At 36.7% G+C, this 13,986-nt stretch overlaps 1 protein-coding gene across 3 annotated transcripts in view; it reads left to right on the top strand.

Moving 5' to 3' along the window:
• CEP89 (centrosomal protein 89) overlaps nt 1-13,433 on the top strand; it is a 1,387,439-nt gene extending 1,374,006 nt beyond the window's left edge. For all 3 annotated transcript variants that reach the window (XM_044081875.1, XM_044081874.1, XM_044081873.1), the window contains one exon: nt 12,748-13,433. In XM_044081875.1, coding sequence (XP_043937810.1) covers nt 12,748-13,171 — 424 coding nt within the window. In that variant the 3' untranslated portion in view covers nt 13,172-13,433. The remainder of the gene's footprint in view (nt 1-12,747) is intronic.
• The last annotated feature ends 553 nt before the right edge of the window (nt 13,434-13,986 follow it).

Genomic DNA, 13,986 nt, shown 5'->3' with positions numbered 1-13,986 from the left:
GTCCCAGGACTGAACCCTGAGGTACTCCACTTGTCACTTGTCTGGAGCTGGATTTGGAGTCAGCTACTTTTACAGTCTGGGTTCTGTCAGTAAACCAGTTGGCAACCCGAGTGACATAGGGATTTATGCCCAGCTTAGTAAGTTTATTTATGATTCCAGAGTGGGGGATGGTATTGAATGCCTTGGCAAGGTCTAGATAGGCTGTGTGGACCGAATTACCCTCATCCATAGCTCTGCAGACTGATTCGAAGAAGTCAGTCAGGTTCAGGAGACAAGATCCGGTCCTTCACGAACCTAAACTGGGTGGGGTCCAAGGTTTGAAGGTTGCCAATGTCTTTGTTTATAAGTTCCATGATAATGCGTTCCATGCCCTTGCAGATCAGGCTCATCAGACTGATAGGACAGCAGTTCCCGGGATTCAAGGTGGATCCCTCCTTGTGGAGTGGGATAAATGTAGCTGTGCACCACTCAGTGGGCACGAAGCCTGAGGTAAGGCTATGATTAAACATGACACTTAGGTGAGGTGCCAGTTCATTTTGTAGTTCATGTAGTACACAGCCTGGGATGTCATGGATGCTGTATTCTTTTTGAGAGTGCGGTTTTTACCTGTGTAGCCGTGATTAATGGAATTTGGCAATCTTTTGGTATTGAGATGAGCCCTTTAGTGGATGAGAGGGAGTTGAAGTTGGCACTAAGTCGATCTGCCAGGATATTGGCAATATCCTTGGGATCAGTATATTTAATGTCATTCTGTTGTAGCTCAGAGCATATCTGAGCATTGCTATTTAGATTCTTGACATAACTATAGAATGTCTTGTGGTTGTCTTTGGAATCTTTGGCAATTTTATTTTCATAGCTAGCTTTGGAGGATTTTATGAGGGATCTCAGCTTCTTACTGAGGCTGGTAAAGGAGTTTTTTGAATCCTGGGATTTTCCTCTTTTCTGCAACAGTTTCTTTCTTCTGAAGTATAGTTTGTTTATGGCAGGAGACCACCAGATTGGCTTCCTTTTTTTGGAGTAGAGCATGTTATATTTCATAGGAACATGTGCATTCAATTGAAAGCTTCAATACACATCCAATAACTATTTTAGATCATGCACAGATAAAATTTAAGATGCAAAAGGAGGATAATTAAGTAAAAATGAGACACTTGCGTTTTCCCAACTACCTGTTAAAAAGTGAGGAACTTAAGGAATGGGTAGTGGAAATTATTTGAGAGTTATTAGGGAAGGTAGAAATTTCTTCATAAGTTATAGCTAATGAATGGGACAAACTGAAAATGGAATTTAAAAATAAGGTAGAAATAAAAGAGAAAGAGATATGGTTAAAAAGTAATAGGAATTACATACAGGGGCTGACAAAGATTAAAGTATTGCAGAATAAGGGAACTCTCATAAAACAAGAAAAGGTGCAAATGCAGTGCTGAAGAGAAAATAAGGAATATCTGGATAATATGCATGAGTGTAGAACGATTGCTGTTAAGCAACTATTTTTTATGACAACAGAAAGTAGTAGAACAAGAAAAATAACCAGAGATCCTGTAGAGGTGTTAGAGATATTTTAGAACATTTGTTAGCATTTGCATAAAGCTGAGAAATGTGGAAATCAAGAATGAGCACAAATGGAAATAGTTATGGAAGACTTAATTATGCCAAGGTTATAGATAGATGAGGCTTAACTAACAGTTAACATAGGAGGAAATGAAATAAAAATGATGATGTATAATCAGTCTTCAGGAAAATCTCTAGGGACAAATGTTATTCCTGTGGAAATTTGGAAGTTAGAAGGGAAGAATGTGACAAAAATCTGGAAGATTTTGTTTAGCAGTATTTCAAAAGAGGGGAAGCACCAACATCTTTAAAGAAAGCTGTGGTGGCTGTATTACCTAAAGATAGTAAAGACCCATCAGACCCAGCGGTACTTTTCCGTTAACGGGGCAACAGCTGTTTTGGCCTCGTTAGCGGTTTTTTGTCCTACGGAAAGTATATATATATATATTTATACACACACACACACACACACACACACACACACACACACACACACACACACACACACACACACACACACACACACACACACACACACACACACACACATATTTATTTCGTAATGTGTTTGTATAAATATATAACATGCGTGTAACTGTTCACATACACAAACACACACACACACACACACACACACACACACACACACACACACACACATATTTCTTTCGTAATGTGTTTGTATAAATACATAACATATGTGTGTAACTGTTCTCACACACACACACACACACACACACACACACACACACACACACACACACACACACACACACACACAGAGCAGCTCTCTTTCTCTTAACTCCAGAATCAGGGACAAAACCGGAAGTAATCCAGAGCATTGTTTTCTCGTTAAAATAACAAGTTGACTTTGCTTTGTAAATGTAAGGTCAGAATTTCTAACTGATGACTTGGTAAGAGAATGTATCCAGCTCCATTCCAGTCCAAAATCAAGTAAGACATAACTGTTAATGGCCATGACAGACTTTTTAGTAGTGTTCCTTTATACCAAACAGCCATTATTTGGCATTGCTTTCAGCGGTAGCCTTGTCACTCCATCAGCTGGAAGTTGCTGTCAGGGTATAGTGCGGAAGAATGAGGGCACATCCCTTACATCTGAATTGAATTTTATATGACTGAAGTATATACCCGCCCTTTTTGTGGTCATCAACTATTTTTTTTTAGTAAAGGGGCTTGCCTTAAATCAGAAAGTAATTGTGGAGCAATAACCACGGCAGAAAGCTGGATGGTTTGAGAATGGTATTTCAATAGGATGTGCACGGTGCTTAATTTACCATGTCACTGTCTTCCACAAATGTAATAGCTCCAGAACTAAGACAAATATTTATAAGCATGCTTAAATATGGTACCAATACAAGTAACTGCGTATGTGCTGCAAAAGGAGGAAATACTTTCCACAGGACAAAAACCTTTAACGAGGCCAAAACAGCTGTTGCCCTGTTAACGGAAAAGTACTGACCCAGCTTCATATAGACCCATTTCAATTTTAAACCATGATAATAAAGTGTTTATGTCTATACTATCTAAAAGAATGGCAAAAGTGTTGCCAAAATTGAAAGATATGGATCAGTGTGGTTTTGTGGAGGGGAGGAAAACAAATGACAACATTAATAAAACAATGATGAACCAGACTCTTCCCCTGATGGGAGGGTCTTAGCCAAACTCCTATCACAGGGAATCGGAGGATGGAATTCTGAGCAGAATCCATATGCCACTCAGACAGTGTAAAAATTGAGTCTGTACTTTTACAAGTAAGTAGGACTTACATAGCTGTACTTTCTTTGTCGGCCCTTAAAATTTTTACCTCAGTTGAACTGATGCCAGGCAGTGGATGCAATACAGAGACATTAAGCTCTGCAGGTACCGGCAAAAGCTCAACAGGAAAATGAGAAAATGAAAAGAGTACTTACACTTCTAGTGATGATAAATGTTTTATCTGAGGCAGGTTCATTCTTTTTCCTCTCAGTATTCTGATAAAGGAAATTCTACATATACCATACATGTAAGTCATATATATCCACATTTCTACACTGTTGGACAAACCTGAAAGTCAGCTTGCTTGTCTTCCCTCAGTTGTCTGCCTCATAACACTTAGTATACTCAAGTAGTGCAGCAACTGCCTGATACTCACGGGCCCTAAAGATGAGCAAGTATGACTATGATGTGATCTCTGTCTATATGGGTGTAAATGACCTGGTGCACAAAACCCTAAGGAAATTCAGAGAGACATCTCTGAGCTCTCTATACATGCCAAGAATGCAGGACAAGAAAGACTCTGGTATTGAACAAAATCCTACCTTTGCCAAGAATTATGCTGAGGTACAATGAAAAGATGATTAATTTTAAAAATTGGCCAAGTAACAGTTGTCATTTGATGGGGATCCAGTACGTTTCAGCATGGGATAAACTGCTGAACATCCGTACTTGCTTTGCCAAGGGCAGCTTGCACCTCTTATCCAGGGTTACCGCATACTGGCTCAGTCCTTTGCTGCAGCATAGTGTCTTTTTTTAGGCAGAGTCTAGCTATTTTTTCTTCCAACCTAAAAAAGCATAACAAGCAGAGTACCAATGTCAGTGTGGAACTGCTCAACACTAAGAGTCTGACAGACTGCCTGACCTTGAAGCCCACCTGCATTTGGAGCACATTTATATCTGTATTACTGAAACCTAGTTTAAAAGAGCAGAATGCACCCCCTGTATACCAGGGTTTTGTACCTACAACTCCTTTTAGACCTGATGGAAACTGGTAGAATTTCCATATTTAATAAAGACTACATTATTAAGGAAGACTCCCACAGAAACACAAATTGAACTTACTGAGATTCATCTTATTCTAAATAAAACCAATTATCAGTTCATAGCACGCCACAGGACCTCTTGATAACCCCCTTAAAACCATGTCATTTCTTAAATACATTGGATGAACTTCTAATACATAAAACCTCCATCATCCTGATTTTAACTGCTCATTGATAAACTGGGAGACCTATACCTCAAATGCAGGCTATGCCTAAACATTCCTTCATTTCATAAATCAGAATTCCCTGTATCAGTTAAAGAGCCCACTGGAGGACTAATTCTTGACCTGGTCCATACAAATATAGCATGAATATGTACTATCCCACTGGTATATCGTTCCCCAGTCAAATCTGACTACAAACTGGTAACCTTCTCTTTCAAAATCCCTAAAACAGCAGATGCAGTCACCACAGTATTCAAATATTGAAAACATACAAGCTTCCCACAAATCTCGGATGAAGTTTCTAAGTTCAAATGTAACTGCAACTCTCAAAATGCTGACACAACTAGAAGTTATGAAGATAAATTTTATGATTGCCTAGAAAACTGTGTAAATCTGTCACTCCCTACCAAAACTAAATAAAAAGGGAAGAGTAAGAGCAAACCAGCCTGGTGGTTTAAATGCAAAAATAAACAATGCAGTAAAAGGAAATAGTTCATTATAATGTATAACAAGACTGAGGATCCACAAAATCAAGGCCAACATCAAAATGTTACCCAAGGTCCTGAAATTACCATCAGGAAAACAAAGGCATCCCACAAACTTAGGCCAGTGTTGGAAGTTAAGAATAGTTAGATCTGCAAGATGGTGGTGCCGTGTGTGGCAGCGGCCTCTCCAGCTCCCTTTGTGCATTTTTATGTTTTGTTTTGTATTTTCATGGATTGCTGATCTGGTGGTCTATTTGGCTTGGCTGAGTGTGCTGTTTGCAGCGGTGGTGTCCTTGTTGAAATTTTCTTTGTTTTTGGGAATGTTGAAACACATGGAAGTTTGGGTCTTCAGTGGTGAGTTGGACTGGATGCAAGAAGTGGAGGCCATCATTTTTTTTCTGTGAGGGGTGATTTTCTAGGGACCAGATTTGTTTTCATTGGGTCTGTGGAAACCAGACTGGATTTGGGATGCTGCTAATGGTGTCAGGGAATGGAACTGGTGACGGTGACGGTTTGGGTGATGAAGATTGAGGAAATTTTGTTTAACTGATTGCGGCCATTCGGGCTGCAGGTAGTAGTGGTTGTAAGGGTCTATGGTGTCAGAAGGAAGGTAGGAAGGAAGGACTGAGACTTTAATGTTGCTGGTGATGGAGTGGGTGAAGGAGCGACTGTTGTAGCCCATGGACTCCTCCTCAGTTTTGAAGCTTCTGTGCTTTCTGTGCCTTTGATTGGCTTGTTCACTGTTGTTGTATATGTGTATTTTTGTTTCTGTGTTTCTGTTTGTGCATGAGCTCGGAGAAATGAAATTTCATTCAGCTGTATGTTTGTGTATGTGTTGAATGACAATAAAGTTACTTTTGACTTTACAAATCGTTCTTTATGTATGTCAGGAAGTTACAAAATAATACCCAATACTGCTCTGAACTTATTCAGAATGGCACTGTTTACCCTGATCTAGTAGATATTGCAAATATACTGGTAAACAGATTCAGTGCTAACTTCACTTCAGAGACATGTATATCAAACCCACATATACCTGAAACTCTCCTATTAGCATAAAAGAACACTTGTTAAAAGTAATTTTACATCCTGTGTGGGAGCTGATAACATATCAGGCTGCTTGCTGAATAGTACTAAGCATGTACTGCTGGATCCAGTTATGGTACTGGCTGTATTCCTGCAGTTTGGCACACAACAGCTATGATGCTTCTTCGCAAGGTTGACCCCACTATTGACCCTGGGAGTTACAGACATACCATTGCAAAGCCAGGGAATGGGTTATAACAAACCTAATGAACTATGATATAAAAATCTTATAAGACTTGATCCCCAGCAGTTTGGCTTTAAGGGTAGAGTCTGTCTAATTAATTTGGTAATTTTTTTGATAGGGTAGAATAAGCAGTGGACAGTAGTCATGCTTTCCATACAGTATACCTTAAACTTGCCAAAGTATTTGATACTATATCAAATGCAAACTTTATCAACAAGCTAAATGTGCTCCAAATTGATGCCTATATAGTTAGATGCTTAGCAAAGTGGCTGAGGGACAGAATATACCCTCTGATGGTAGCAGGCATGTCCTCAGAGAGCATAAAGGTAACCAATGGGGTATCACATTGTTCAGTTCTGAAACTTTTGCTTTTGGCAAATATGTCTCTGATCTCCAAATCATAACTCAGGAATGAACTCTGGTTAACCAGGTTTACTGATGATTGTAAACTGGGTGTTATACTTGAATCCCCTTCTGATATCCAGAAGCTACAAAATGAACTTGGACATGTTATTAGGTGGTACGCTGGAAATGGGCTAAAACTAAATGCTAAAAAATGGAATATTGTTACATTTGGCAAACAACTCTCGACCTAGCTAGTAGCATAGATGGCATCATACATATGAAGATGTTGTGAGAGACCTTGGTCTGTGGTTAGATAACTCCCTGTCCTTTGACCATTGTGATGTTACAGTAATAAAAACTCTTCTGTCTAGAAAAATAATCACAAAGGATGTTTCCTCTAGGTTCAGAGAAGTCCTGACCCTTCTGTATTCTGCACTGATCAGGCCCATCATTGAATACAACGCCCCCTTTGGGATGTATCTTATTAAACATATCAAGCATTTAGAGAGACTACAAATGTTCCTGACAGAAAAGATCATGGAACCAAAGGATTTGATCTAGCAAGAGAGGTTACATGCCTTTTCTCAGTATTCAGTGTCTTACAGCCTGCTTTAGGATGATTTGTGCCTTTCTTTCTAGGCCATTAGGGATCTGGTAGTTCAAGACCTGATATTTCAACACAAATTAAACTGTCCTGTATACACTAGAGCCAGAGATCTGGATCTGCTTCAGCAGATTAACAAATCATGGTGGAGAGACAGATTTGCCTTTCAGCAACTACTCCTCTGGAATAAACTTCCTTTCCAGATCAAGCAACTTGACACACTATCTTCCTTTAAAAAGGAACTAGACAGATATTCATGAATTCATCCCAGTTATGCTTGGCTTGTCATTCCTTGAAAAGGGAGGTAAGGTCTAAGGGTGGGTACTGGCAAAGCATAAGTGTTCACACGGCCCTGTTGCTTTTTACATTTTATGATTCAAGAGACTGACCACATGCTGTTCATCATGGGTAGGTAATCTGTTTCACAGTGCCAAAAATCACGACTTGTACTCTTAAAATGTTATTCAAGTTCCAGGCAGTCAAAGTGTCTGTATGTAAGAGAGGGACAGTGTGATACTTGTGATGTGCACATATATTTTAAACACACTGTCTATATTTCACAGTAACCACCAAAGCTTTGCAGATACGGCAAAAACCATTATATGTTTATTATCTCTCTAGCACCTCGGCTAAACAGCCTTTCAAGAGTACATACTTCCATCCGCAAACAGTTTTCATAACAAAACTAATTACACAATAATTCAATTAAATAATTATATAACTATCCAATTATATTAAATTAAATTAACAATCTCCAATTGCATTCACAGTTCAAATCCTTGAGAACCAAGGCATTGTATTTTAAAATGAAAATTGACTCTATAAAGCAATTTATTCTTCAGATTAACATTATCATATTGTCCACTAAAACCTTTTTGTAAAACAGTCGCTTGCAGCCCATCCACTTTACCATCATGATACATTTTAAAATATGTATACGCTGAGCTTTCTATTTTACCTTTCTTTTATATCCCTGACATGTTCTAAAAACTGTGTTCCAAATGCTCTTTTGCTTTCTCCTACATAAAACTGTCCACATGGGCATTTCAGTGCACAGACAATTCCTTTTGTTTCACAATTAAAGCTATCCTGTGATACATATTTTCTACCATTAATTTTATGAAAACTTCTAACTACATATCTGCAACAACTACATTTACCACGGGGAACAGTCTGTGTCCCTAAATTTCCTAGCTACTTTTTCTACTGGTAAACAAATTTACCATGTACTAGCATGTCCCTAATAGTTCTTCCCCTTTTGTATGAAACCCCAAATTTTTTATCTAACACTTGAACAAAATCCCTATGTTGGATCAAAAAACCCCAATAAAATTTACCAGTTCTATTAATTCTACACCAAAAAGACTATACGTAGTTACAAAAAACATACATTTCCTATTTGTTCTTATGCAAGACCAGTACCTAACAAATTATGCTTTGACCATCCTCATTCCCTTTTAAGTTTATTAATGCTTTGAAGTAAATTTTCCTTTTCATAACCTCTCCTGCTGAACTCATTGATAGTATTTTGAAGTTCTTCAGCAGACTCTTTATCATCACTACACAAATGACAAATCTTGAGAAACTCTCCATAGGTTAAAGCTTTTAATATAGGCAGCTATGCCCATGCAGTTATTGTTTTCCCTCTTCAAACTTTCTATGAACTCTTGTTTGGATTATATCCCTTTTACTCCCATCTACTACAATATCCAAAAAGGGTATCCTGTTCCCTAATTTTAATCCATCAAACTTTAGTCCAAACCTATTTGTATTTAAACTCATTATAAACTGATAGACAAATTCCTGCCCCCCCCCATACAAATAAATATCAGTTCTTCAGTGTATCTGTAGTAACCAAATACATATTTCTTAAAATAAATCATTGGTATATACATATTCTTCCTCTAACAAACCCATATATAGATTAGCATACACAGGGGCAAAAGGTACCCACATGGCTGTTCCCTGCATCTGTTTATATAGTTGTCCATTAAACTAAAAAAAAAAAATATTCATCAAACAAAAATAAACTAACTGAATAATATACTGTGATACTGGACTCTCTCCTAAATAATGGTTCAGTGCTTCTACTTCAAAGTTATGCAGTATATTAGTGTATAAACTCACAACATCTGTTGTAATAAAATACATTTCATGTTCCTATTTTAGTCTCATTATTTTTCCTAAAAAATCAAAAACATCCTAAATATATGATGGCAGTTTTACTACTTTGGATATCAGGTACTTATGCAAAAAGTGTCCTAATCTATGTGTGAAACAATTACAGGCTGATACTATGGGACGGCCATGAGGGTCAGCCATATTTTATGTATTTCGGAGTGACAGTACAATCATCAAAATTCAACTTTTTTTCTACATCATTTCTTGAGAAGTAGTCTAACCTATAACCTTAATTTAGTACATTTCTAAAATTAGTTGTTGCTTTCTTATATTCACAAACATCCACTATTTTATATACCTTCTCGTTGTGTAAATGTTTGTAGCACATTCTCAAATATTGAGTGAAGTGCATAACCACTAATTTGTTACCTTTGTCATCTGGTTTGAAAACAAATTCTCCCTGCTGGCTCAGATTTTGTAGTGCACTTCACTCACTTTTAGTTAAATTATATTGTGTATCATATTTACTCTTTTAAAAATCATAAAAATGTTTTCCCACATTATAATTCAACATCACTGAATAATTGTATGCCTTCATAGGAAAATGGAGGTATAAACTTACTTTTACATACCACATCTTTTTGTCTAATTGGCAATATGCATTTGCTTCACAGTTAGAGCTGCAAGAATAAAAACTAACATCACCACTATCCATTTCATCAAAAGAGTCATTTACAACATTTAAACCTATTTCTACATTTTGCATCTGACTAAAAAATACTTCAAATGCAATTTTCTTACTAGTTTAAAAACATCACAGCTAAGAATATATTTAATCTTGGAAGAACCATAGGTACAAACTTCAAACCACAGTTTAATACTGATAATTCTACATCTGAAAAACTGTAACCAGACAAATTAATTACATAATTTGAAGCAGTCCTATTTCAACATTAACAGTTTGAAATAGTATATCAGTACCATTTACCTCTTTGGGAATTCTGATAAAACTGTCCTTCACCTGGTCAACTCATTAGTCACTCTATACCATTTACGATTAAACTCTCCTTGTCTATTCCCATTTTGAAAAGTTTTTTTATAAGTTATTTGTATGCTGTGCTGGTGGTAGGGAAGAAAAGTGAACCTCCTTATCATTCTCCCACTCTGTGAAAGTCAGCACACTATCTGCTGACACAAACGACGCACTGTGTTGAAGAGTCTTCCCTTCCTACTATTCAAATCTCATGTGATTACTTTGCCTGGACTGGTTCATGTTCCATGTAAACTCCCTATTATTCTTGTAATCACGCATGTCTCATTTTTATTTCTTTTTCTTCCTCTCTATTAATTGTTTTTCAGACTGACAGTTTTTCAGTAATGTCAGTTAAGAAATGCTCTAACCCAGAATTATTAATCTTAGACAGTATAATGGAACAAATAGTTTTTATCTCCTCTTTGATTTTACATTGTTTAAGCATATGTCTTTCCACCAGGATGTTAACCCACTCTACAGTACAGTTATGGACAGTCGCAATCCATCGTGCCTGAAATTTTTATCTACATCAGTCACATCAAAGGGAGTTGAGGAGTTCTTAATAACTCTCACTCGCCTTGGGGTAATGTCAAGTTCCAGGTACCACTGCAAGCTCTGTATATTAAAATGCACAGATGTTTCTTTAAACAGTAATAGTTCAAGCTGGTTAAACAGTACCTGGGTGTCTGGAGCTAACACAGTAGCAGATCTTTGTCCAATCATTATAAAAGGATTTGTTGATCTTCTGCCCTCTCTTCATCTAGCTTCTCAAATAATCTAGGTAAAACATTGCCAGTCTCTACATCCACTATCTCTCAGGATGTTCTCCACTCACCCGACTGGATAATAAAACTTTCCATAGATTTTTCAGTGGGATCCATATTGGACTCACAAAAAATCCTGGGTAGCTGCAGACACGAATTACTAGCCATGGAAATACTGATACCACACCAAAGAGGAGAAAATTCACAGCAACCACCAAACAAAGGCCAGTAATTACCACAAAAAAACAGGATACATTTATTTTATAATGACAGAGTCAGGATCTCTCTAGTGCCTTGGCTAAACAGTCTTTCAAGAATACAAACTTCCATCCACAAACACTCAGTTTGTTATAATTACATAATTGTTATTTAATTGAATTATTGTGTAATTAGTTTTTTTTAATAAAATCTATTTGTATTCTTGAAAGGTAGCTTAGCCAAGGCACTAGAGAGATTTTGACTTTATGTCTATATTTGTCATGGATTATAATCAGTACATCTATTCAAATCTTTAGGAAATCCTTAAAAAAAAAGTGAAAACAAATAAATCTATGATGTCAGTGGAGTGTCAAGTAAAGTGTGTGTGTGTGTGTGTGTGTGTGTGTGTGTGTGTGTGTGTGTGTGTGTGTGTGTGTGTGTGTGTGTGTGTGTGTACCACCCTTTATCACTGGTTCCAGGGCTTGCCTACCCTGTTTTCTATGATACACACCTTATTCAGTAACTACAGGTTGGATGCACAGTATAGGGACAGGGCAGAACATGGCACTTCTGTTCCACAGCGCATTTTGCAACTGTCACCATTCCTTGATTGTGTTAGAATTGCTTGATAATCTACTCAGATGTTATGATGTACTGTTACAGTGACCTTCATAAAATAGTGAGAATAGGTGATTGTACGAATATTTAACAAAACAGTTGATCTTCAAGGATATGGTCTTGACAGTAAATCTACCCTTTTTCCAACCCTTGAATGATCTGTACTTAGTTCTTCTGTTAGTGCATTTTGTAGTTATTGGGTATTTTTCTGTAATTATTGTATTATTTAATGATTCTTTAAGACAGCAGTTTGCCAGTCACATTTCTTAATGTAGCCCAGAGGGTACAAGTAAAGAAGGAGGCCACTAGCTATATATGAGTGCCTCATGCATCTGTGAAGATTTTGTGGAACACTGGCACAGGACCAGCTAAGGCCCACATAGGGACTACAGTACTGCTGATATCACAAAGGTAGGGTAACCCAAATATTATGATTTAGTGTTAGTTACAGTGACCACTCCTCCAAGATCTGCTGTAATTTTAAATAAACTTGCACATAATGCACAGAGTAGGGATAACTGTTAAACATACTTATTTATTTGTAATATTTCTTATATTTATTAAAATAATCTGTAGCCAAAGAATTCTGTCCTCAATGCAGTTAAATAACTATTGATGTAATATTTGTATAAATTGTCTAAAACACAGGTAACCAGTGATTACTTAGACCTTCTTGAAACAGACTGGTCAATAACCATCAATCAGTGTATGACAGCTATCTTCATGAACACATTGTGTCATTTATTTCATGAATTCTGTTTGCTGTGTCTTTCAGACAAGTTGAAGGAGAGCTGAATATTCTTTGTGAATCTGCTTCAAGAGAAACTAAGAGAATAAAAGAGTTTTTATATGAGTCTCTGCAGAGTAAGGATAGTTGGAATCACCTTGATTATGGAATTTCTGCAGAAGACATCCCACGAAGAGACACCAGTTTGAAATCTGAATTAAAGTATTCTGATCTGATATACTTATCACCCCAAAGAGGTAAACATTGTAAAAAGACTCCACCTGCTGCTGCTCATTCTAAAGATGTAGTAGATAATAAAAGTAAAAATGCAATTAAGAATGTAATCCAGCAAAAAAAATATAAAGAAGGGATCCTGAAGAGTCCGATGTTTGAATATGACTCAGATCAGCAGCAAAATACATCATCAGATGAGAGTGAAAAAAATGTAAATGGTCTTGATTTTTATTCATGAAAATTATCAGTCATATCTGTTCTCTACACACGACGCTTTTTTTACAGCTGGGTTTGTATTGCTAGCAAACTTAAGTATCAGAATTTATGTGATGAATTTGAAAACTGTGCACAAATATATGTTTCCCCAAATTGCTATACAACATGAATAATGATGTTTGCCAAGTACACTGTCTGCTATAGACGTCTAAAGTCAGCACATTCATTTGTAAGTGTATTATGTGTTGCACTTGGATGTAAAATAAATATCTGAGTAAACACGGTGTGCTACTTTTATTCTTCATCATTTTTATTGCCTATGTGGTGATAGCCTTTGATAAAAAGCTATAAGATGGAGTAGAGATGAATAACTACATGTTTTGTAATTTAAGTAATTTATCTTCTGAAGTTGTGCAGCCAGCATTTTAAAAGACATTTGTGTTGATGAGAAAAAACACACAAAAGAGGCTCTCCACAGCTGAAGATAACATAAAAACTCCAGTTTTCACTTCAAGAGTTTTAATAAAAAGAAAATAAAACGAGTACAGGATCCAAGTGAGCACTTTCACGTTCAAAAAACGTTTCATCAGACTTCAACACCAACACAGTACTCTGCATCACCTTATATATCATTCATCTGATCCAGATTGTAACACTCAATTCAATTAAAAATAAAAGGTACATGCACCTATAAGTTAATTAGAATATATACTAGGAACAATAAAACACTAAATGCATATCATACACCAGAATGTACATATGTAATATAAAATATAAATATAAATAAATACCCTAACATTAATAAAATATTAACCGCATTAATGTGTTTCTTATACT

Source organism: Protopterus annectens, chromosome 8.part1 (assembly GCF_019279795.1).
Source record: "Protopterus annectens isolate FY-2018-M chromosome 8.part1, PAN1.0, whole genome shotgun sequence".
Taxonomy (NCBI): domain Eukaryota; kingdom Metazoa; phylum Chordata; order Ceratodontiformes; family Protopteridae; genus Protopterus; species Protopterus annectens.
This window is presented reverse-complemented; position numbering and strand designations above follow the sequence as displayed.